This window comes from Pituophis catenifer, unplaced genomic scaffold (assembly GCF_029215685.1).
Source record: "Pituophis catenifer annectens isolate HBS135680 unplaced genomic scaffold, rPitCat1.0.hap2 SCAF_7, whole genome shotgun sequence".
Taxonomy (NCBI): Eukaryota; Metazoa; Chordata; class Lepidosauria; order Squamata; family Colubridae; genus Pituophis; species Pituophis catenifer.
Window position 1 is genome coordinate 50,053,911 of NW_027256887.1, and position 25,821 is coordinate 50,079,731.

Below are 25,821 nucleotides of genomic sequence, written 5' to 3' on the forward strand. Positions count from 1 at the left end.
CGTGTTTGACATAGAGGAGTTCGGAATTAAAGTTTACAAATGTTTACAGAACAAGAACATGCTAGAATTTCATTGCTATTGGCAGCAACAAAGAAAAGTACAGTAAATGATGATTGGAACCTAAGATAAGACTGGGCTATAGGGAAACTGCAAACCAGATACTTTGAGAGTATACTATATTAAGCAAAACATCATGTTTAATTTTTTTTTTTGACAGATTCAAAAAGGAAATTATTGATTTGCTTGTCAAACATACTTTGTTCCCTGGAGATGATGAGTTGGATCTTTTATAGCCTTTGCTAAGGCTTTGAAAAGTTAGATATAGGAATAGTGTAGGATTGTTTTGTTTTCCTAATTCTATTTTTTCCACTTCTGTTAATTATTTTTTCTATTTTTGCCTAGTACCTCAACATTGGCCTTGTTATAGACCAGTGATGGCGAACCTTTTTGATACAGAGTGCCCAAACTGCACGCACATGCCCAAACTGAAAGGTGTGCACGCAACCACATGCATGCGTGGACATGCATGTGCGCATGCACAACCATATGCAAGAGCATGCACAGACTTGCATGAACATGAGCAAACATGCGCATGCGTGTACATGAATGAACGTGCGCAAATGTGAACGTGTGCGAATGTGTGCATGGTTGGACATGCACGAGCACATGGTGGACATGTGCACATGCACAGCAGAGACCCAAAGACCAGTGGCTGGTGGGAGGCGGGGCATCCCAAGACTGGCAGCGCGGCAAGAGGTAAGATCTTTTTCTTTTGTGAGCTTCACTTTCATTGTTTGCAGAGAAATCAAAGCTCACGAAAGAAACGCCATGGAGATATGATCTGGGGCGACGGAGCACTTGCCAGCAGAGAGGGCTCTGCATGCCACCTCTGGCACGTGTGCCATAGGTTCGTCATCACGGTTATAGATGGTCTGCAAATTACTAGTTGGAAAATATATATTTTTAGCATCAAGGTTTTTATATTTTCAGAGTATAAAAAAAAAATTACAATCTTCCTTTCTTGTGCTTAAAGTATAATGATCATTATAAGGTGAACCATGTTTGTGAGAGAATTTACAACAAAATTGTAATTTTATGCGGTAATACACACAGAGGCACACACTTTCACATATGTCTATATATGTAAATATCATTTGGTTTTATTATGTATATATGTGAATGTATGTATCGTTTTTCTCCCATGACAACTGCAAACTATTGTATATTGAAGAGTAAATGTTTAATTACTTTCTATGAAGTATGGCAATGACTATATTTATATATTGATGGCTTGCTTTAGTTTTCCATGGTATTAAATGGTATCAGATATTAAGTTTGTATAGTGTATAGTACTTACAGAAAGGAGACAAAATTATTGATGTTTTACATCTTCCATATTGCATTTGTTTGACAGTTGACATATTGCATTTGTTTGACAGTTGTATTGACAATTATGTATTTTTTGTCTCCTGGAGGGATATTTTTCTCCATGCTAGGATTTTTGATTTTTTCCAGTGCTTAAATGTCTTACAAGAGAAAATATTTTGGTATACTATTTTTTTTTTAAAAAAAAAGTTGAGTAGTGAAAACAGACATCTGTTAACTGCTCTTTGCCCATTAAGATCCCAGAAGTTGCAGATGCTGCTCTGAGAAGACTTCCAAGGGGCTGATGAGGAACATGTGCCAAAGAGAACTAAAGCTAAAATGGACTCTTTCAACAAAAAAAACAAAAAAAAAAAACCTTCATTGTCAACATTTCCAGAGGCAAAGATAGCAAAGTTTCAGCTTAAAAATTTAAGTGTGTTCAGAGTTTCCCAGAGGAAAAGTGAAGATTGACTGATGAATTTGCTTTTGTGACATTCTGAAACATTGACCTGAAGATTATTTTAGTTCTGTTCTTTGTCTTATTGAAAACAGGATATGTTTTGGAATATTTCTACCTTTCTAGTGTATGTCCTTAAGATCATTTTTATGAAATGTATTGTGCGAACAGGGTTCCTAAAGTAAGCGCTGAACTAAATAGTTCCTCTAACTTTGGTGAAATCCAATTTTTTTTACTACTGGTTCTGTGGGCGTGGCTTAGTGGGCGTGGCTTGGTGGGCATGGCAGAGGAAGGATATTGCAAAATCTCCATTCCCACCCCACTCTGGGGCCAGCCAGAGGTGGTATTTGCCGGTTCTCTGAACTACTCAAAATTTCTGCTACCGGCTCTCCAGAACCTGTCAGAACCTGCTGGATTTCACCCCTGCTCTAACCTACCTCTTCATTTTCCCCTTTCAGCCTCCATCCTAGCCCAAATAGACCTATCTCTATGATGGAGATATACTTGCACATCTTTAATTTTTAATTTTTTTAAAATATAATTTTTATTAAGAATGTTAATTACAATTTTAAAAAACTAATACAAACTAAACTAAGAAAGAATAGAAAAAAAAAGAATAAAAAATAGAGAGAGGATGGGGGATCTGCTGTATGTACTCCGGATGGCTGCTTCTGATGAGGAGATTGCAGGACAGTTGTGTTCCACGAGTTTGAGCACTGGGAGGCAACAAGATCATCTTGTTTGCAGACACTTTTAAAAGACACAAAGTTTGCGTTAGATTTATTTTCTAAGCACTTTCAGAAATTGTTTATTCTAAATCTATAGAGACTTTCAGAACAAGAGGTTTGAAAAATCTTCATTGGTTTAGTTTATCTTCAATTCTAAACAAAAGAAAAATTAATTACAAGCTTAAGAAGTTAAGGCATTTGAAATAAAAATCAAAAAGCTAAATAAGATTTTGATCTAAAAAAGTTATAAATGAATTAATGGTTCTAATAAATTTGAATATTTACTTTTACTGTAAGTTTTTGGAATTAACTAGAAAAATAAGCAATTTCCAATGGGAAACAGACTTTTTTTTGTTACCTTGGCACCTATAAGTCATAACAAAAGTTAAGTGATGATTTTCGAAATTGGACACTGGAGGAGACTAAAGATTTTAAGTAGGAAAAAAAATACAAGCATGATGTCAATTAGTACTGGGACTTACATAATGATAAAAATGTTATAAAATTGCAAATATTAAAGGTCTTTGAAGAATGAAGCCAGAAATTAGTAACTACAATATCAACACTCTCATAAATGATGGATAGATCATGTGTAAAAGGTGTTAATAAAGGAATGACAGATGTGGAACAATTTTTATTTAATAAACTATAGAATACGTAACTTCAAATGACGGACCAAGATAATGATTTGGAAAAAGACATTGCTGAATAGGCAAAAGAAACTGGCTGAAGTTTGAAGAATTAAAAGGGAAACACAAATGATAAACCAAGAGAATGACCTGGAAAATGTTTTTTTGTTGGATCTACAAAAGAAGCTTGTTAAAATCTTGAAGAAATCTATAGGAGGGTATAAAGAACAATTGAAGAGAAATTAAATCCTATGAACAATTTTTGATTGAATTAAACATTAAGATTCTTAGAAGTAAAAGAACTGACTATAAAGGCGGAGGCCAATTAGTACCTGCTGCCTTAAAACTTTTTGAGGCCAAAACATTGGTGCAAATTCTTTATGGGGCAAAAACAGGAATCCTATCTAAATGATCTGATCTTCCCAAAACAAAGAATAGCTTTCTTCAGAGCCAGATTTAATATTCTCCCCTCAGCACTTCTCCAGGGTAGGTACAAGAGAACACCAATAGCAGAATGGGTATGCATATGTGGAAAGGGAGAAGTCGAAGATGTCTCACATGTGTTATTGTACTGTGAGTTATATAGAGTATGTAGGTCAATATACATTCTCCCCTTACTAGAGAGATTGCCAGGGAGGACAGACGACTTTTATGTAGGCTTTCTCCTCCAAGACTCAAATCCGGCTATCATGCATGCAGTAGCAAAATTCTGTGTCGCTGCAATGTCCACAAGAAAAAAATTGGTTACCGAATTATGTCAACTGGTGCCAATTTTTTTTGGAGATATCTATAACAATACATTTACACACATACTTATCGGCTCTACACGCATGTAAATTAGGTTTAAGATCAGGTATTTTCATAACAGAGATGTTATTTACGATTAAAGTTATTATCATTTTTAATTTATTGTATGTCTATTGCTGGTCGATGACTGTAATAAAATTTTATTCAGACATTGCTGAATAGGCAAAAGAAACTGGCTGAAGTTTGAAGAATTAAAAGGGAAACACAAATGATAAACCAAGAGAATGATCTGGAAAATGTTTTTTTTTTTTGTTGGATCTACAAAAGAAACTTGTTAAAGTCTTGAAGAAATCTATAGGAGGTATAAAGAACAATTGAAGAGAAATTAAATCATATAAACAATTTTTGATTGAATTAAACATTAAGATTCTTAGAAGTAAAAGAACTGAATATAAAGTTGGTTTATTTGATCAAGATTTTAAAAAGACTTTTTTTTGGCAATAGCAGTTTTTAATGGCTTTTTACTGATACCAGGATTGAAAAGTTGATGTTTTATGGATTTGATAAAACTTACTTACAGATAAGAGATGGAATATGAGATGAAGAAACATCTGTTTAATATTATATGAAGTGAAGAGTTATTAAATTTGTTTATACTTGTGCTGAAGGTTAGAAGTAATTTCTTTATATATTTTTTCCTTTATTGTTATACTCTTTCTTTTTTCTTTGTTCTACACTTTTAATTCTAATTTTCCTATTTGTAATGTTTTCATTATATAAATAATCTTGTTTACTATAGCAGTTTAGAAAATCGGTCCTAGCTTTGGGCGGTTGTCTGTGCTGCCGTTCTTTCTTTGTTTCCTGACTCACCACTGTTCCCTGGGCCTCTGGTGCTCACTTCGGCCAGGATTAAGTCGGTCAGGAAGACTTCGCGGCAACTATGGCATTTAAAGATACTGGGAAGGCACCTGTGGAACAAGAAGTAGCAATTCATCGAATCAGAATTACTTTGACAAGTCGCAATGTGAAGTCTCTTGAAAAGGTTTGTGCAGATCTCATAAGAGGTGCTAAAGAAAAAAATCTAAAAGTGAAAGGGCCTGTTCGCATGCCTACTAAGACTCTGCGAATCACTACAAGAAAAACACCATGTGGTGAAGGTTCCAAAACTTGGGATCGTTTCCAAATGCATATACATAAGCGCCTCATTGATTTACACAGTCCTTCAGAGATTGTCAAACAGATAACTTCTATCAACATTGAACCTGGAGTTGAAGTTGAAGTTACTATTGCTGATGCTTAAATGATTGTTACATGTATCAATAAAAACTGTTAAGTTTTTATCATTAAAAAAAAAAATCGGTCCTAATATATGTTTATTTTTTTCTTTGATATAATATTTTTCCCAAGGTGAGATTAGCTCTGACCCTATTATCCTTCTGGAACTTCCTTAAACCTGTTTTTTTTTTTTTTTTTAAGTAGGCTTGGGGACCCTATGGTAATGAAGAGATGGTTTTTTGTCCTCTGTGGGCATCATTTGCAAAAAAGAAAATAAACATAATTTAAAAAAAATCTTCTTTTACCTACAAGGGATACATTGAAATCTTGAAATGAAGATTGTTATCCTAAGAGCAATGCAGCAGCACATCAACTGCAAATTCTCAGTGGCAGCATCTGGACTGATAATGGCCCTGTTACAAAATATATTGCAATCTTTTTTTCCAAAAAGCTGAGAGAATAATGAAATATGATAAATATTTTTTCTCATTTACCACAATAAAATTAACAAACTCTTTACAGTAAATTTTACTTAAATTTGAGTAGCAAACCAGTTAGCTACTATCCTCAGATTAACATATTTGTCAGCAACTTCTATAAAAGCTTATAAATTCCAATTGACATCATGTATTCTGGACATTATCTTGGAGCGTCAAAGGAGCTGAGCCCAAGGGGAAAGTTCACCCCCCAGTTGAAGATTGTCCCACACCTGCATCTCAGAAGTACATAAATGTGCATTTGGCACCAAGGGGATAATTCTTAAAAATATGAACTGGATCCTCTGTGTTAATTTATAATTCTTGCAATACATAAATAAACAGTTAAAGCCATACTGTGTTGCCTTTGAATGAAACATTTTTATTCTAGGAGTGCATGCTTGTCTCTAGCTATATGAAAAAAATGAATAATGACCACTGAATTTAGCTGCATCCAAATTTATAATATTATTTGTGCAAGGAAATCTGGAAATGTCAGGAAAAGATGGAGTACAGATAAATGATGTTAAAAAATTCAAAGAAAGAATATAATTTTAATGTTGGAGATAAAGAAACAGTTTATGAAAAAGAGTCTCTGCCAGTTTCATATTATAAAGTTTATATAACTATAATTCTCAAAGCTGCTAATGGCCCAATGAACTGGTATATTTATTAAATATGGACACTAAGATTCTAACAGCTATTTTAAGAAGACCACAGAAGACATTACCCAAAACATGTCATACAGCAAAATCTAATTTTATGAAAGCCATTAGTCATCAGATGATGTTGAACTGTATAATTGCACTGTATGATAAATATGAATTAATATGATTGATAAATATGAACCAGTGAATTTAGCATTGCAAGATGCAGAAAATGCCTGCAAAATGTAATTTTTGTTCAAGTGATAAAGAAGTTTAGGTTTTCTCTAGAGTTATTACTTGGATAATAATGTATTATTCTAGTCCTCTGCTCCAGGATCACTAATGGAATTATTTCATTAGTAATTAAAGTACAGGAGAAAATTGCTAAACAAGGCAAATTGATGATATTCAGGGAATCCATATACCATAATTGATTTTGCAGACAACATTTAGGGTTTATACACTGATTACCAAAGATTTCTACCCAAATTGCAGAAATTGTACAGCTACATGACAAATAAGCTAAGTATAAAATAAATTGGAATAAATGTTATGATTTTGAAGGGTATAGGTAAAATTAAGGATTTCTTTAATTTCCAGAATCTATTTAGTTTTTTAATAATCTATTTAATAAATTGTTGTCCCTAGGCAAATATCCAGCATATAGATATTATAGTTTTAAGGAGAGGAGTTACTCAGCAGATGCTTTTTAGACAGCTGCCCTTAATGTGCTTGGTTTGTTTCCTATCAATAACAGGAATCATTTACTTGAGGATGACTTTATTGTACACCCTGGATTCAAAATGGTTTTATGGACATGTTATTAGGCCAACAAATTTGATAGCCTAAAGGATAATAACATTTCAATTTGTATTACCTAGATAAAAAAAGAATATTAAGAGATGAATGAACACAGTAAGATTTTGGAGAGGAATCGGTGTACTAAAATGAATATTGCATCAAAATTGGTTCAGATTTTGACAGAAATGCCTACATTAGTTCCATTTTAACAGATTGTTCAGTTAATGTTATTTTTTTATGGAAAAAATAACTACTCAGGATTTTTTTGGTTAAATTTATGACTTCAGTATAGCAAGAATTGTTTTAATTTTTCCTGAGTATTATTAGGTATAATTATTTTCAGTAATAAATTCTGGAATCAAGTTGATAGTTATTTGCTTCCTGGCAAATTTTCTACCTATGGTACTAATTTGGACTTTGTTTCTTCATTGAAAAAGATCAAGTGCTTTGGGTCTATTTTTTGCAGAAAATTAAAAATTGGCTATTCTCCTTATCAATTCTTCTAAAAATGCAAGTCTTTGGTGGGAGGTGGTATCAACAGTTTGTGTAGCCTAGGAGTGCTGCATACCGTTGAGTCAGCATTGAGTACAGAGAAAATGATATTATAAATGTTTTATTCCCTAGGTGTGAATCACTTTGTTATGGTCACAAGACCAGCACACCAAAGATATACGTATTCATTCCTTTAAAAATAGGATTGCAAAATATAATAAAAAATAAAAGATTAAAGGGTTATGAACCATGACAATCCAAAGATCTCATTGAGCACTGAACAACCATTAACTTTCACATATTAGAAATTGCAGAACAAAATGTAGAAATGAACATCATACTTAACAAAGTTGCTCCTTCTTAATAGATTTCTCAATAGATAAGACACATAAAAGTTTTCAGTGCAACCTGAGAGTTCAGCTTTTAGGTCAACCATAAGAGTAGTCACATTGTCATTTTAATAATATTATAGAAAGTCAGGAGTCAAAATTGCAAGAGTACACATGTTCTTTTCTTGGTATTTTCTGCAAGTGTCCTAGCATCACTACTATTAACAATTCAGCAAGGTGCAATTCTAATGTCCATTCTTGCCAAGTAGGCAAAATAAAAGCAAAAAGCAAATTCTTTAATTGCTGTTTCCTTAGTTATGGAATAATTACCCTACATTAATATACATTCATCACATGTCTGCATCTTTCATAGTTGTTTCACACTGTATGATGAGCTCTAAAATAAGATGAGTTTATTTTTTAAAATCGGAGAAATTTCTCCTTCAAAAAAGATACCATGAAAAACCCTGATTCAGTTGACAAGCTCTTAACTTCCTTGCAAAACATGAACTCCGCTCCAACCATCAAAATATTTTCCGCTTCTTATGTTAATAAGCTTTAAAAGAAAATGTGTTGACGTTAATTTTACTTCATTTGCTAATGCCTGATAAATAAAACTGTCATCTTAGGATGTCTCATGGCATTATGACATATGGTCTTGGTTTCATGCATAGCAAAAAAATATTTTTGATGGTTATATCTGTAGTTTAATGCTGGTCTTGTCGTTGGGATATTTTAATCCTTTTCATATATAAATTATTTAGAAGAGCTTTAGTTTATAACTTTGGCATCTCTAATAGTCTTAGACTTCAAGGAGAGAATTTTACAAACGATAATGAAATGCATTTTTAAAGATTTTTGAAACAAAAAACTGTAAACTAATAAGGACAATAGTTTCCTGATTTTATGTATTCCTTTGCTAGTTGAGACTTCTTGAGGGAAAAGGAGGCAGAAACGTGAGAATTCTGCCTCCTTTGAGGCAGAATTCTTTTGAATATAATAAATGATAGGTCATGCCTAGAATGTACTGATTCATATTTGTGAGTGACTACATAGTGCTTTCATTAACATCTGGGAGACCTACTGGACCAATGATACCATTGTTCAGGACCACTGCCATTGAACAGTTTGCTAAACTTGCTTGTTTATACTCTGATTTGCTATGAAGGAAAAGCAACTGGCATCAAGTGGTACCATATCAAGCTTTACCCTATAAAGCAAAGGTTGGTGATAAACAAGGTGGGAGAAAATAAATTTTCTTTAAAGGAATCTAAGGGAAAAAAACTATTTTGTTAGTTCATTTTTCTGGCTAGTAAGCAATTATAAAGTAACAACTCTCACAGATTTTGAATTTTCATGATTAGTTCACTTGAAAGTGTGATAGATTGATATCAGTGCCAAAATGAAGGTGCATATTTTAACAATTCCTTTCCCCTTCTCTGCTATTATCCCTGTCCTGTGGAACGTGTTCCCCTCTGGAGGTGAGGCAGGCCCCCATTCTCCTAACCTTCTGTAAAAATGTAAAAACATGGTTCTGCACCTTTGCTTGAGGTGCACATATAAGAACTCCCCTTGCCACCTTTTAATTGTTTCTTAACATCCCTGGCATCTTTTAAATTTTATTTATTTATCAAATTTGTATGCGGTCCATCTTGCCAAAGGCAACTCTAAATGGCTTTATAGATATTGAATAAAATGCAATGTAAGCATTAAAACAATAAATAAAGCTCTTAAATTTAAAAATTCAGTTAAAATAAAATAAAAATAAAATATTTATCTTTCTTATGCTTTTAATATTTGTATACAATCCTGAGTCCCTTTGTGAGGGAGATGGGCAATTCTTGAATATGACAAATAAATAAATATTCCTGTTATTGCTGCATGATTTTCACAGATGATTAGATCCACATGTTTAGTTATCTGTCAAATTCACTCTTACCAACTGTGCCTGTGCACGCCCAATTAACATTTTTGACTAATCTGCAATCTTTCCTTCTATGTTGCTTGCAGATGTTCTTGGAATCATGACTCCGGACTTTGAGAAAGTTGGCTTTAAGGGATATAAGTTGAATTTGAGGTAGAAGAGTTCATCTTGGTAATATTTGAAAACATTTGTGTTCAACTATTTTAAGACAAATTTAGTAGAAATAAAAAAAGGAAAGCATAATAGCTTCAAGATATTCAAGCAATTTTTTGAGAATTCTACTTAACCAAGTCAGCTAATTTCTTGCAACTTAAAAATTTTAAAAATTCTTTTTAAAAAAGTTAAGAAATTAAACTGTTTTAAATGTTACAATATTGTAACATTCACCTTAGTTTAATCTTTTTTCTGCTTGACAAATTAGATGGAATAGATTATTAGCAAAGTTAGCCTCACATGTAAAAATTAAATATGAATGCTACTTTACTATAACATCAAAATAATCTTACATGAAGCTGTGTAACTACAGACACAGTTAGCCAATGAAAAACACCGATAGAATAAAATAGAGAATATGTGACAAAAGGAACACAGATTTTTTTTAAAATAAGGGAAATGAAAAATGAAACTGAAACTGATTGAAAATTTGGAGAGTTGATTCATTGAATCTTCTTTGAATTGAATTACTCTTTCTAAATTTTGTACAACCCTCCTATTGGGCTTTTTAGTTTTACTTCTTAAATTCCCTAAATTCAGGTGCCATTCTTTTTTTTTTTTTAAATTAAAGCAATTGTAGTTTTCTTTCTTGGTTATATTTTTCTCTTTAAGCAATCTTAATTTATTCTTTGTTGCTAATAAAATACACTACCAAAATTCCAGGTGTGACTTTAACATTGTTCTCATAGGAAGCAATAAACATTTACTGCAAATTATACACAGTGTACTATACTACTAGCAAAGCAGGCATGGTAACATAATTTTGGATTTGTATGTGTGATTTATGACGATATCAGTACAACTGCTATTGTTGTAGATGGTATTTTTTTTTAATCCTAGTTAAATGATATAGTACAGTAAATGTTTGGGGGCATTTGATTATGCTCTTTATACAAGTTCGTAGAAAAGTTTTGAAAGATGTTTCAGGATCAGTATCTTGTGAAAAGCAGAATAGAGTTAATTCCTAAAATTAGTGATCATTTTTAAGAAGTCAGATTTTTTTTTCAAAAAAAGCACTGTAGATGCGTAACTCCATTCTATGTGTGCCTGAGCATTTATTGTTCATCTGACTTAAACTTGTGAGTCCTTTATATGCTGGTAGTACTTCCAGAATTGTTTTGTGGCTTTGTGGTGTGGAACACTTTATTTTATGGAGTCTTGAGTACAGTCCAACAAATGTAAACTTCAAGTAAGCACTGATCCAAGCCAGCTGCCCTTGAGATTGAATCCTGGTGGTTAGAATGGCTAAAAACATGCCAGTATAGAACTTTACCCTGTATCAGGTATTAATTGATGGCTTAAAGACTAGTAAATTGTGAATGTCAGATTCTTTTTGATGAAGAAAAAATAACCTATTTTACTTTCTTCAAACTGGTTAATGATTTGAATATTTAAAGCTCAGTTTAGTTTTAATTATTTAGTCTTCACACATCAGGCTAGCATAATTGTTAGTTTGTCTGAATAATTTTATATTTTAGGAAATCTCCTTTCCTTTTCCCTTTCCATTTTCTCTCAATTATACAAACATTGGTTACATTACATGTACAATGAGCCAGCATTACATTGCCCAGTTGCTCTAATTTACTATTGCTGTCAGTGGAAATGATTAAACAGTCCTCTGACATGCTGAAATCTGTATGTGTTGTTATTTATTGAATCTTGGTTTATTTGGCAACAGGATCTATGATGGGATTCTCAATACTTTTGGGTTCCTGAACATTTTTGAATCCTGAGAACATACTTTGGGCACTAATAAATGGCATGCTAGGATGTTCATTCAAAAAATGGCTAGGCTGGGACAAGTGAGTCTTCCAAGGGCAGATTTGGCTACATGCTGTTACATACTGTGCTGTGGCTCAGGAGCCTCTTGCAGCTCCAGAGCTTCAGAGTAAATAGCAGTTCTGGGGCTGCTTGTCCTACAAGGGAGGTTGTAGGGTGGCCAAAAGGGCAGAGGTGGGGAGGAAATAGGCAGCTGAGGGAAGTTGAAGGGAAGGCAGTCCTTTGCCTTGGAAAAAGCAATGCTTGGGGCTGGGAGGGACCAAACTCAGAAAGGCTGGGCTTGGGGTGGGTTCTTGGCTAACAACCAGTGGAATTTGATTATTAACAGTAATGGGTAGTGCTGGGATTACCATCATTAAGCAATGCAGTCATATGATATTTTGCCTTGCTTAGTGATGAAAATTCCATCCCAATTACTGTTGTAACTTGAGGACTACCTGTAATAATACATTGCCTATACATTTTGGTATAGGAAATGCATAGTAATCTGAGCACTGGCCATTTTCTCTTTATGTGTCATCAAGTGAAGTTAACAATGGATTTCATTTTTATTGCAGTCTTAAAATTGGTTTTTCCTCTGTATCCTTTCATTTCATATCTAAAAAGAAATAGTTGAATTTTATTTTCAGCAAGGGAGAAGAACGTTTCTATGGGAATTATATTTTCCTTTTTCTGCAGAAGAAGGAAAGAATAGAACAAAACAATTGTAGTTTGCAAATTTGTATTCATGAACAGGGTTTCAAATTACTTATACCCATGTCAATTTTATATGCCAATTATTTGTTGGACTGAAAGTGCTTTATCTAAGGAAGTAAATCATGCATGACTTTGGATATCATGGCATTCCCAATGAGGCCCAGGTGCTTTTGCAGATAAAATTTGAGAGTGCACAGAACAGCAAACTAGGAATACTCCAAGATTCTCTTGCTTTTCTTTTAATTGGGAACTGTGGGCTTTATTATAAGGGTACAATCTATGCTGAAAAAACTGATGAGTTGTGAGAAGATTTTTCCTTAGTTGCAAAATGTTTCAGCCCAGTTCTGAGATTGATTAATCACTGTCATTCATTTTTTTAAAAAAATAGTATTTACATTATTTTAAAGTATGCAAAGGTGTGGCATAGAGCATTTTGAGTCATTATTTTGAGTGCAGAATTGTATATAAATTGATGGAATGAGAAAGAGAAAACAGTATCGTCCTTTTTAATAGATAGGTTTTTTTACAGGTACCGGGATGACAACAGATGTTCAGTTTTTCATCTGTCAGAGATACATCTGTTTGATAACCTTTTGTCATTTTTTTACCTTTGGGTATTCACCTTTCTTCATCATCATGTAGAAGATCTAGCTATGTGATTGCTAAGAGTCAACAATGATCTGCTAGCACATACTCAATAAAATCATCTTTGCTATTGTAATTGAGCACTGATGGTATTACCTACTTTGGGTAATGAAATCTCTGGAAGAAAACAATCAAACTCAGAGAGCACAAAAGACTCCTCATTAGCATCCTTTGAAAGATGCCAACAGCAGTTTGAGTAAGATGACTATTCTTGTTTTCCAAAACCTGTCCACAGGAACAGTTGATGGGTCCCCATAGGCATAGGATCTGCCAATGTTGAAGAAGAGAAGATTTTGGTCTGATCTGCGATAACACTTCTGATGTTGCAAACAAATGACAGTAGATGTTTGTCTGGGATTCTCCCCTCAAAAAAAAATTAGCAATATGTAATAGTGAAAATTTCTGAACAGTGATTTCTTTTGCATCGCTATATTTCCTTATTCAAAGTTATGTAATACATATAGATTGTCTTTGAGGCCATAATAATGAATATACCTTCATGGAAATAAATTTTTATAACAAATACATTTTATTTACTTTTAAATAAATATACATTGGATTATGGTATGTCTCTCTCTCTTTGTCTCTGTCTTTTCTTTTTAGAAGCTCAAAAGCTCTTGTAGACTAACTTTATATGTTGTTTGTGAATTCCAAGAATGTTGTTAAATAATAAAACACTGACATAACTACTATAGAATTTTAAGTTTAAAATAGAAAAGTAAGGAGGAAAATCTTTGTAATAGCTGGTATTTTCAGTATGAAAGTGGATACATCTAAATAAAAGAGTTACTTTAATTGCAGCCATATGTACTTTTAAGTATAAGAAACTATAATTTGATGAATTACAGCATTGAAAGCCAGAACATGCTATTATTATAATACTGATTGTTGTGTACAAAAAGTGTTTATAATGATAAAAATACTCTTTAATATTAGAGTCCTGCTGAGGATGTAATTGTTCATTTTGTTTTACCTAAGTGCAATTAAAGGATCCTGATAGCCAGTTGATAGGACATGAATCACATTAAGCAATTTACTTCAAGAATATATTTTAAAGCTTGTAATTTCTTCAAAATCCATATAGTTTTTTAAATCCTGCTTTTCTATATTGTTAAAGATTACTAACATGTAGTGCAACCATTTTTGTTCTCTTAGAATTCAGATATTTTATGGAGAAAAAACAATTGTGACTATATTTCCCATAACCTGCATCTAGAGACACTTCTTTTCTTTTATAGTATGCTGCTCAAACATTTAAATACTGTAAAGCACATGCAAGATTTCTCAATGTTCATGCAAATTAATAGAAAAGAGAGATAATTTATCATTTTTCTTTTTAACTCTTATGGTTAGTCTATAAATAATATTGGTAAATAGGACAAATTAAAAAAAAACTGACCTGAATTATAGTGAAAGTGCGACCATAATAGTAATATTGGTCTGTAATCCTTATCTGGATTCTTAAGAGATCCATTTTTGAAGCAATAAAGAGAAAAGTTTTGACAGAACCTTAACCACTGTAATTTAGGCAAATATGGTACTCTGTACTCACATGAAATACTAAAGAGAAAGGATATTATTATAGAAGCCTCATTCTCTTTCTTTGGAAAGCTTGAAAGGAGAAGGGATCTCATATTTGCTTTTGCCATATCCCAAAGGTGCTTTTTTTTTCACCTGGATGATTGAGAATCTCTATAAGACATTTGCTTTTGCCATATAACAAATCAGGTGAAATAAGGTATAATCCCTGAGTTGATCACACCTCCTGGTAATTTCCCAGCTAATATTAATGCTTTTTCTTTTTTTCTTTTTGCAGTACAAAAGTAGTTTTTCACTGTGTTTTTACAAAGCTTTTTTTTAAAAAAAAATCTTTATAGTTTAGCCTATAGTTATATTAAGAATTTCTTGGTGATCTCTCACTCAAATGTGAACCAGGTCTGCCTTTGCTTAGCTTACGTTTGATTAGAGTTAGGATCCCTGACCACATCAAGACTTCTATTGATTTTCAGATTCTGAAGATAGGAGCCAGTGGGAAGAGGCAATGCAATTTACAACCTCACTTACTGCTCTGCAGAGGGTAAATGACAAAGAAGTCGTAATGCAAAGTTGAAGTGGAACGTGTAACTTTGCCTTTCAAAACAAATACTTAGGGATGTGGCTCCTGAGCTACAAGTTTACTTAAAAGGTAATGATTGAATAGAAGAAACACAGCACAGTTTTCTACTTTGTTTTCACCTTATTAAAGCAAACTGATTTGTTTCTTGCTTTCAACTGATTTTTTTAAAAATGATCATCTGTTTTATATCAGAGATGTGTAACTTTTGCAATCAGAATATTCTATTTGACTTTTGAGTGACTTGTCAGGTAACACAGTCCAAATAGCTCTCCAATTTTACAGGAAATATTGTAAGTTTAGGTGTGTTCTCCCTTTAAAAAAAACTTTTAAAATACAAAATATTTATCGTCCCAGACCAATTAAAAATGCAAAATGTAAAATAGAGAAAAAACCCCCATATCTAATACAATAAATAATGACAACAGGATATCACTAGGCTTTACACCATAATTGTTGCTACAAACTTATGTATTGTAGATGGAAAGTTGTAAATTGTCCATAGCTGCCAGTAATTTCTTAATCAGAGAGAAAACAAAATTTCTGATGATAGTTTATAAATGCCAGGAATAGAACGACTAGAATAACAATGCATGGATTACTGACTCAGTCTCTATATCTAAGAGTTGTGAATCATCCCTGGAGAACCTGCAGTTATGCTATAATAGAGTAAATTATGTTGGCTCTCTTGTTTTCTTTGAGTTCTGAATCCCAAATCCTTGGTTTAAGATCAATTAAGTCTTTATCTAGACTAAGTAAGACTCCACAATATGTTAGATTGGAATCATTCTCCCTTGCCCTGCTTAGAGAGTCCATTCAGTGGGAGGTTTCTCATTCAATTGCCCTCTGACTGAGTAAGAAATTAGACTAAACACACCTCCTCTTCCGGTTTAGCCCAGTTCCTTACTCAGTCCGAGCCTTCGATACTTGTTTCCCTGGAGCTCCACTCATTGGACTCTTTAAATTAAAATAAAAGTGTTTTCAGCGCTGGGATTTCTTCTCTCAAGAGGCTTTTTAACTGAAAGGTGGATTTTCGCTGAAACGCTGATCAGCTGTAGAGCGCTTGCCTCGCATCACTGCTAACGTCTCAGCAGTTTAATCGTGAGTTACTGGAGGGCGCCTGGGAGGCTGTGTTGCTGGCCTCGCACTGTTTTTGACCTTATTACTATTCATTGCGGGGAGGGAGTCAGAGGCTGGTGTTGTTATCTTTAGTCTTAATTGGCAATTTAACCGCAAAGCAGAGCGCGTGGGAGGCTGTGTTGCTCAGCCTCTTGCTGTGGGAATGGAGAGAAGCCTCGTGGTACTGTGGCTCAGCTCTTCCCTAGATTGCCTTGCATTGCCTCCACTTACTTGTTTCTTTGGCGTGTGTGGGACTGTTCTGTCGGTTCTGAGCCATTAAGCATTAAATTAGACTGCCTATGGTGTGTTTGGGTCTACGTTGGGGTTTTTTCCCACCTAGAATTTGGAGCCAAATTAAGAGCGGAACTGTTTTGCCGGTTCCCTCACTATGGCCGCCATGTTTTCCCGCCCCCTCAGAGCTGCTGAGTCAGTGAGCACCATTTTGTTTACATTGGGGCCTTTATAATTCAGCAGTGCTAGATTGCCTGCCCAGTTATCATTACTGCCTTTCTGCATTATTTCTCTCTGGGTTTATTAATTTATCTGCTTTTCCCTGTTTATTTCAGATTCATATTGAGCAGCAATACAGAGCCTCTCTTTTTTCTGCTGTTTGATTTGTTTATTCTACCTGCTTCTCCTCACAATGGCAGAAGCACTAAATCACCCTCTCAGCAAAAAGGAGGGTCCAGATCCAACCCTCACTCTACCACCTCTGCCTCACTTTCTGCTGCTGCAGAGAAGGATGCCCAGAGAAGGCACATGGATCTAAATAAGCAGTTTGATAAAGCAAAGAAGCAAGCGGAAGCCATTGTGCATTCTCCTCCCTCTGTCATGCCAGTTCCTCTTGATCTCATTCCAGAACAAACTTCAGAGCCTCCTCCTCCCATCCAAGACTCCTCCTCTTGGTCTCCAAACATTGTCTCTACGGATCAAGGAGATCAGTCCGTGGTGAGAGAGGTTTTTGCGCAGGAAACCGAGATGTCCCCACCCGCTGTCAATCAACCTTCGGCCACGTTCACTCCTACAGTGGCGGGGCTCCACCCGTTGGAGGGTCAATCTTCTCTATTTCCTCAAGAGATGTGTGATCTAATTGCCCAGTCTGTGGCCAGAGGCATTAACTCCGCCCTTTCGCAAAGGGGTATTTTGGCCCCTCCTTCTGTTCCAGTTCCAGCGATGCATTCTTCCAGATCTTCTTCGCAATTGACCCACGAGGTCCCTGCAGCTCCTCACTCTCCTTCGCATTCTCATCACAGTGACCAATCCTTTATTGATGATGAAGAGACCTTCGACTACTGTCTTTCTGGTGATGAGGAGGATCCCTCTTCCAGCAGTTCTCCTTCCACAGGCCTTTTCCGTCATGAGATGTTCAAGACTTTGCTGCATAAGGCCAAGGTCACCGCCAACATGGGTCTAGTTCAGCCTCCTCCATTACCTGCTCCGGATTCTTCGGATTCCAACACCCGTCTTTTCACTGAACGGGTCGGTCAACAAGACACCGTTCCCTCTCCAAAACTCTTTGTGGACACTGTTCAGCGTCAATGGTCACAGCCCGGCTCCATCTCCAATCCTAGCGGTCTGGACAAGAAGTTGTACTCTGTTGAACAAGAATTTGAGGATCTTTTGAAACGTCCTGTCATTGATCCTCCAATGGCTAGTCTGACCTCTCCCAACATCCTTCCATCTGATGCGGCTGAAGGCCTTCGCACAGAGGACAAGCGGGCTGAAATTTCTACACATAAGACTCATCTGGCCTCTGCATGGGCCATCAAGTCGGCTACGGCAGCTTCCTTTTTCGCCAGGACATCCCTCATCTGGCTCAAGCAAATGCAGGCTAGAGCATCTCCAGAGATGCCCGTCTACACCAAGATATTAACAAGATAATTGCTGCCACCGAATACATGGTGGACGCGACACTCAAATCTGCCAAGTTTGCCTCCCGCGCCATGGCTTCTAACATTGCCTCACGTTGCCTTCTCTGGCTCCGTCACTGGCAAACGGACATGAAGACCAAATGGCATTTGGCAGCAGCCCCGTTCAAAGGGGGGGGGTCTCTGTTTGGAGAGGCATTGGATCCTGTGTTAGTGGAAGGTAGGGACAAGAAGAAAGTCCTTCCCTCTTCATCCAGATGCTATGACAGATGGTCTACCTTTCCTTATCGCAGGCAGTCCTTTCGTCCCACTGAACAGGGGTTTCAGAACCCACAGCCTGCACGACAATTCGGTCATATCTCCGACGGACCTCAAGAGCGTCAAGCCTTCAGAGATCGCAGCTGTCAATCCCAGGGCAGATGCCCCTTCAGGGGATCTGGTTTTCGGCCCTATCGCAGAAAATAGGACCGTCTCCCCCTTACAGCCCATTGGTGGTCGGCTCACTCACTTTGCTGAGGTTTGGCGTACCACGACCACAGATGCATGGGCCATTCAGACAGTGTCCATGGGAGTCAACTTGGAATTTGTTTCTTCCCCCCCATGTCGATTTATCCAATGTTCTATCCCCTCGGACCCTTCCAAAAGGGCCTCGATGGAAGCTGAGATTCTTCATCTTCTCTCCATTCGGGCCATTGAACCGGTCCCCCCAGAACATCAGGGCTCTGGGTTCTATTCTATTTTGTTTCTAGTTCCAAAGAAGTTAGGGGGTTATAGGACCATATTGGACTTGAAGCGCCTGAACATTCGTATTCGTTACAGGCATTTTAAAATGCACTCACTACATTCCATCCTGAGTGGCATTAGATTGGGAGACTTTCTGTCATCTATTGATCTCCGGGAGGCCTATTTACATGTCCCCATTAGGCTCTCCCACAGGAAGTTTCTTAGATTTTGTTACGGGCACGCCCATTATCAATACAGGGCCATGCCCTTTGGCCTTTCCTCTGTCCCCCGTATTTTTACTAAACTTCTAGACGTGGTGGCGGCCCATTTACATTCCTTTCCTATCCGACTGCAATGTTATTTGGACGATATTCTTATTCAGTCTTCCTCGTTTCAACAGGCCCGCGAGGATATTCAACTCGCCATCGAGGCTCTCCAACAACACGGTTTCACCATAAATTGGGAGAAGAGCCAGTTAAATCCTACCACTGACCTGGTTCACCTGGGATCCTGTATCGATATGACTTTGGGTCAGGTCTTCTTGTCACAGGAAAGACGTCACAACATCAGAACCATGGTCCGACAGGTCAGGGCACTTCGCAGGGTTCCGCTTTTCCTGCTCTCCCAGTTGCTAGGGCAGATGATTTCGTGCCTGTCAATTGTTCCCTGGGCACGGCTGCACTCAAGACCCCTTCAATGGCTCCTTCTTCCACGCCAGAAGGAAGGCAACAGCAACTCGTCACTTCGGGTCAAGGTTCCTCCCAAGGTCCTCAAGTCGTTGCTTTGGTGGATTTCCCCTGCCTTGAGGAAAGGGTCCCCCTTTCTCGAACCACACCGCCTGGTGGTTACCACGGATGCCAGTCTGGTCGGTTGGGGGGCTCACTTCAACTCCCAGTTCTCTCAAGGGTGTTGGATGGCCAGGGATCTCCGCAACGACATCAACTGGCTGCGGGCTGCCCATCTGGCTCTCTGTTACTTCCAGAGTCACCTGTCAGGGCATCACGTTCTTCTACGAATGGACAATGTCACGGCAAAAGCCCACGTGCATCGCCAGGGCAGCACTTGTTCCAGAATCCTCATGGACGAAGCCGCTCAGTTGGGTCTTTGGGCAGAGAGGCACCTGCTCTCCTTACAAGCAGAGCATATAGCAGGAATCCACAACATTCGCGCGGACTGTGTTCTGTCCCTGTCTCACACACGCACACAAACAGTCAGCCAGGGGTTAAATAAAACTTGCAGACAATAAATTCCTTCGATAACAGGATCGGCAGCAACCCAGTAGCTGCTTGCCAAGAACTTTACTCACAGAGAGAGGTGTTCCTCCTCTGTCAGATAAACCAAAACAAATACACAAAGTCAAAGAATTGTCAAGTCCAATCCATATTAAATCCAAGGCAGGCAGATAACATAGTTTCAGAGATACAATGCGACTCGCTAGTTGTTTAGTTTTGTCCGTCACAGAGCCTGAATGGCCACCACACTCCCTTTTATCCCCTGTGGGGTGTGGTCCAGTGACTCAGTTTAATCTCTGGCACGCCTCCTTTTCTGCTGCGTGTGCTTGCTCTCCGATGCTGGCGTGGATCCAGCCAAGACTTATCTCCGTCACTGTCCGACTGTGACTGTTCGGAGATACCTGGCTCCTGGCCAATCTCTTCTCATTTGGGAGACACCTGAGGCATTGCCAGAGAGGAGGGTCCTAGAGAGGGAGGCCTGGCCAACTCCTCTCCTTCACCTTCAGAGTTTTCTCCCTCCGATAAGACGGGCTCGGGGGTCAGAGTCACAACAGACTGGCTGAGCCGCACCGACATCGATCCGGTGGAATGGCAGCTGCATCCCTCCCTATTTCATCAGATTGTTCAGCTCTTCGCCCCACCAGCGGTGGATCTCTTCGCCACCCCGGCCAATGCACAGGTGTTCCGGTTCTTCTCCAGGTACTGGACACCAGGAGCAGAAGGCATCAACGCTCTACACTGCCAGTGGCCTCCGGGTCAACTCTACGCCTTTCCTCCCATTCCCCTGATTCCGAGGGTCGTACAGAAGATCTTGGAAGAGAGAGCGGAGGTCAAGCTAATTGCTCCCTTATGGCCCCGGAGAGCCTGGTTCGCGGATCTCAAAGATCTCTCCATTGCTCCTCCCTGGAGGATTCCACAGGACCAAGTTTCTCTGCTTCAAGGGGCTGTGACTCATCCAGACCCCCAGTGGTTTCAGCTAGCCGTCTGGCTATTGAAAGGGACTTACTGAAGCGAGAGCTTTAGTCCGAGGAAGTGATAGACATTCTCCTTGCATCTCGTAGAGGTTCCACCATCTGGTCCGCATTCCGTCGCTGGTGTGTCTCGTCACACATTGATCCTACACGGGCCTCCATCCCGCAGGTCTTGCAATTTCTCCAGGTGGGTTTCAAGGCGGGTCTGGCGGTCAATACCCTTAGGCGACAAGTGGCAGCCTTGTCTACTGTTCTTCCCTGCAAGGGTCACAGATCCCTGTCCCTTCATCCCCACGTCAGGTGTTTTCTACGGGGAGTAGCCAATTTACGCCCTCCCATCGTTCACAGATATCCTTCCTGGGACCTGGTTCTGGTTCTGCAAGCCCTTATGGAACCCCCCCTTCGAGCCTTTGTCCACGGTCAGTCTAAAGTTTCTGTCCTTCAAGGTCGCCTTCTTAGTGGCCATCACTTCTGCTCGCCGAGTTTCTGAACTGGCCGCTCTTTCCGTACACAGGGATCTGTACTTTTCACTCTGATCGAGTCGTCCTACGCTTGGATCCCACCTTTCTCCCAAAGGTCAATTCCTACTTCCACAGTGTCAGGGTATTTATTAATCCCATGTTTGGCTCTGGGACTAATTACCCTGGTTTAGAGGAGATGGGTCGTGGCTTAATCCAAGTTGTCAATAATCTGAAAAGAAACTCGAGGAAGGTTTCTAATAAAACTCATTTATTTGTTATAAAGAAAATAAAACACCTCACTAACTAAGAAAAGTTAATTGTTACATTTTTGAAAATAATTTTCCTGCCGGTCCAAAGACGGACCTTGCTGGCAGGAGAACAAAGGAAAGAGAGTTGAGAAGCAAGTGAAGGAATGTGGGTGGATGCGGAAACACGTAGCTTACTGATAAGAAGTTGGCAAAGCTACGGAGAGTCTGACAGTCCAGAAATAATGAGCTCAGCTGGTAAATAAAATAACGCAGTGACACACAGATCAGAGGAAGTTATTCTTCCGGACTTCTGTCCCCATCCCGTTCACCTCTCTGAATGTCGCTGGCATAAGTTGGATGTTCGTCGAGCGCTCCATACATATATCTCCCGGACAGCTTCCCTCCGCAAGTTGGAATCCTTGTTTGTTTCGTTCCAACCTACCTCACTCGGCTCCAAAGTTTCTTCATCCACCATCGCCAGGTGGCTCAAGGCATGCATCACCCTGGCCTACGAGCATAGGAACAGACAACTTCCTGGTTGTATTACAGCCCATTCGACTCGTAGTGCTGCCACCACCGCGGCCTGGGTGACTCAGGCCCCTCTCCTTGAGATATGCCGGGCGGCTACCTGGGTATCACCAAATTCGTTCATCCGCCACTACAAGTTGGACAGATTTGCATCAGCCGAGGCGGCCTTTGGTCGTAGAGTTCTTCCTCCCTGTGGAAGACAATTCCACCTCCTCTGTTTCTTCCCACTCTGGGGATATTTAGCTTGGGTATATCCCACTCAATGGACTCTCTAAGCAGCGCAAGGGAGAATGAAATTGGACTTACCTGAAGGTTCTTTCTCCTTGCGCTGCGTGAGAGTCCATACCCGCCCTTGCTGTGTTTTTCTAGTTTGGTTTTTTTTCCTTCTGTTTCTGTTTCGCTCAGGATGTCAGTTTCTTCGGATTCAGACTTCGTGCGGAACTGGGCTAAACCGGAAGAGGAGGTGTGTTTAGTCTAATTTCTTACTCAGTCAGAGGGCAATCGGATGAGGAACTTCCCACTCAATGGACCTCATGCAGCACAAGGAGAAAGAACCTTCAGGTAAGTCCAATGTTCAATTTGCCACCTCAGGGTTAAGGAAAATCTATGTAGCAAAGTGAGGTCAACCAGAGATTCACCCCAAAGGATTTGTTTCAGCCAAAATCTGAGATGGTGAATCAGTTTCAGGTGGGCCCTGGAAGAAATAAAAGAAAGCCCTAGCCCTGGGGTGTCAAACTCGCATCATCACATTATGTATCAGGACTTTGCCCCCGCTCATTAAACTGGCCGTGGGGAGCGCGTGACTCATTCGGCCCACAGGCCACGAGTTTGACAGCCCTGCTCTAGTCCAACAAGGACATTTGAAGTTAAGCATATGGCAAAAGTAAGGCTTTCAGAAACTTAGATCGAACAGCTTCTAAAGTAGGGGCAATCTTATAACACAAAGTTATGCACCATATCACAGCAAGCCCAGAACATATTTTATTACAGTTCTATTGCTACAAGTATGCAATAATTGCCTTAATGGCATACTTTAAGATTACATTAAGAACATTTTGAGCTCTGAGAGCTCACTCAATTAGCTATTCCAGGAGGTAGAAGGATTAGAAGTCCTTACTTGAAGTCCTTAACCTGATCAATTGATCTTTTGTTAGTTTTCTATTTAACAGAGGACCTAAAGCACTTTCTAGAGAAAATTAGAACCTTGATTTTTAAATGAATGATTCAAGAAATTTCATAGAACAGAAGGATGCTAGTTGCTTCTAATCTGCATTGTTGTATTTTGCTGTAACAGAATTATCAACTTCAGAAGGCAATGATCAATGAATATTGTGGCTAATTTCCTCTCATGAAGAACTGAATCAAAGGGTGCTCTTAAATCAACAGAAGCTGCATTGGTAGGGCCAGAATATTTTTCAGCTGAATAGTACAACATTGCACATACTGGTAACAAAAAATATTTCATATTATTCTGACTACTGTATTACATTATCTGCAAGAGTAGATTTCACAATAGGACTATTTTATTGGTAGAATGAAAGGGGCTTAGGGATTGTATAACTTTAAAACAGAAAGGGAAACATCATATTTAAACAGGGACAATTAGGAAATAAAAAGCTAATCATAATTAATGGTAACTGTATCTTGCTCAGGCTCCTATAGGCAATTTACATAAATTTTCATTAAGGCAGGTTATACATTTTCTTCAAGACCCATTAGACAATCTTAAGATAGCTGAGCTTGAAAAATGCTGTCGTGAACTATTAGTTGTCAGGTAATAACCTAAAATATAGTTTGGGGAGAAAAATACGCAAGAGACGTTGGTTTCCTTCAAAGAAGAATACTGTGTAGACGAATGCCTCTATGTAATAGAGGTTAATTGTTCTAGTGTTGATCCTGAGCTCATGGATAAATCTGAGGCATATAACAGGGGTACATACACCTCTTGGGGGATTGTAAAGATATTTTGGTTAATAACAGCAGATTTGGATTCTTGGTGTAAAAACACATCTTTTTAAAACCCCGCTCTGAAAAAAATGGCAAAGGTTAATTTTCACCCCATTAAATGACATCAAAATATTTTGTAAAGGTGGAAAAGATTTTTCCATTCCTATGTATAATTCTTGGAAGAAATGATTCTAAATTGACTCTCTTTAGAATCAGTTGGCTCTAAAGGAGGACAAGGCCTAAAATTTAAACCCTTGAGACTGATAAATATAGAATTTATCTTCTTGCATGCAAAAACAAAAACTATAGATAGATAGATAGATAGATAGATAGATAGATAGATAGATAGATAGATAGATATAGATATAGATATAGATATAGATATAGATATAGATATAGATATAGATATAGATATAGATAATCCCAATTTGTAAAGCTTGTTGCCCACAAAAAGTTTTTTTCCTAGTTAATGTTGTAAGATTTCCTGGCACTTCACCAGAATTTTTCTCTACCCTTGTTTCTACCAGTTCAGGCCAAGACTCTAAGAATTACTAGATTTCAGTGCATAGCACCTGGAGAAGGGTCTCAACCCCATTATCCAATACTGTCCAGCCTTAACAAGCAGGATTGGAATAGAATCAGCCTTTTCAGGCCAGTCTTATTCTGGTATGTGCTTACACTGGGTCCATGCTTGCTGTTGCTCAGTACATTTTAATAATTTAGATTTTATTTTGCTTTTCTTCCTCTGCTTCGTCCCCTTACTCTATGTGCCTGCATATTTTATAGATTTAATAGCAAATCAGTTTACACTGGTATGGGAAATAACCAGCCCCTGATTGAACCAGACTGGTAAGAGTCTTATGTGTCAATCCTGTTCAGCCTATTCTCAACATGTTGTTTCTCCAAGGTTGTTTTCTTCAGTTCCCTCAAATAAATAATATACATGTTTCCATTTCTCCAAGGAGCTTGAAATGCAATTTCCCTCATAGAAACAAACTCGCGACATACCCATTCTGAGAGATAACAGTTCAAAATTATCTAGTGAGTTTCCATGGTGAAAGTGGACTTGAAGCTAAATCCTACTACCAACTCTAGCCACTATTCCACTTGGGCTCTCAATAGATAGTAAAGGGAACTAAAAGTACCGACAAGGGCTTCTTAAAGAGAATGCTCTTGGGTCAACATTTACATGTTGTTAGATAGTGATGATTTTGGAATAGAGGGAAAATGATTAGAAAATATTTCTGGACAGGTTGTTAATATGAATGATAAAGTACCTAGTATGGGCAGTTATTGTTGTTCCTAGAAGTATGCATGTTACACCTCTACTCTATGAGCTGCATTGGTTCCCAGTTTGCTTCTGGGTGCAATTCAAGGTACTGGGTCTAGCGTTTAAAGCCCTACATGG

At 37.9% G+C, this 25,821-nt stretch overlaps 2 protein-coding genes across 2 annotated transcripts in view; both read left to right on the forward strand.

Moving 5' to 3' along the window:
* Positions 1–25,821, forward strand: part of TMTC2 (transmembrane O-mannosyltransferase targeting cadherins 2) — a 229,075-nt gene that overhangs the window by 58,589 nt on the left and 144,665 nt on the right. The gene's annotated exons all lie outside the window — the stretch shown is intronic.
* LOC139319323 (small ribosomal subunit protein uS10-like) lies at positions 4,784–5,282 on the forward strand. The gene has a single exon (XM_070947135.1). It carries the CDS (start codon positions 4,867–4,869, stop codon positions 5,224–5,226), a length of 360 nt encoding a protein of 119 aa, XP_070803236.1. The 5' UTR covers positions 4,784–4,866; the 3' UTR covers positions 5,227–5,282.

What these genes read in the sequence shown, in the direction of transcription:
- LOC139319323 (XM_070947135.1), top strand. Translation starts at nt 4,867, where the DNA reads ATGGCATTTAAAGATACTGGGAAGGCACCTGTGGAACAAGAAGTAGCA.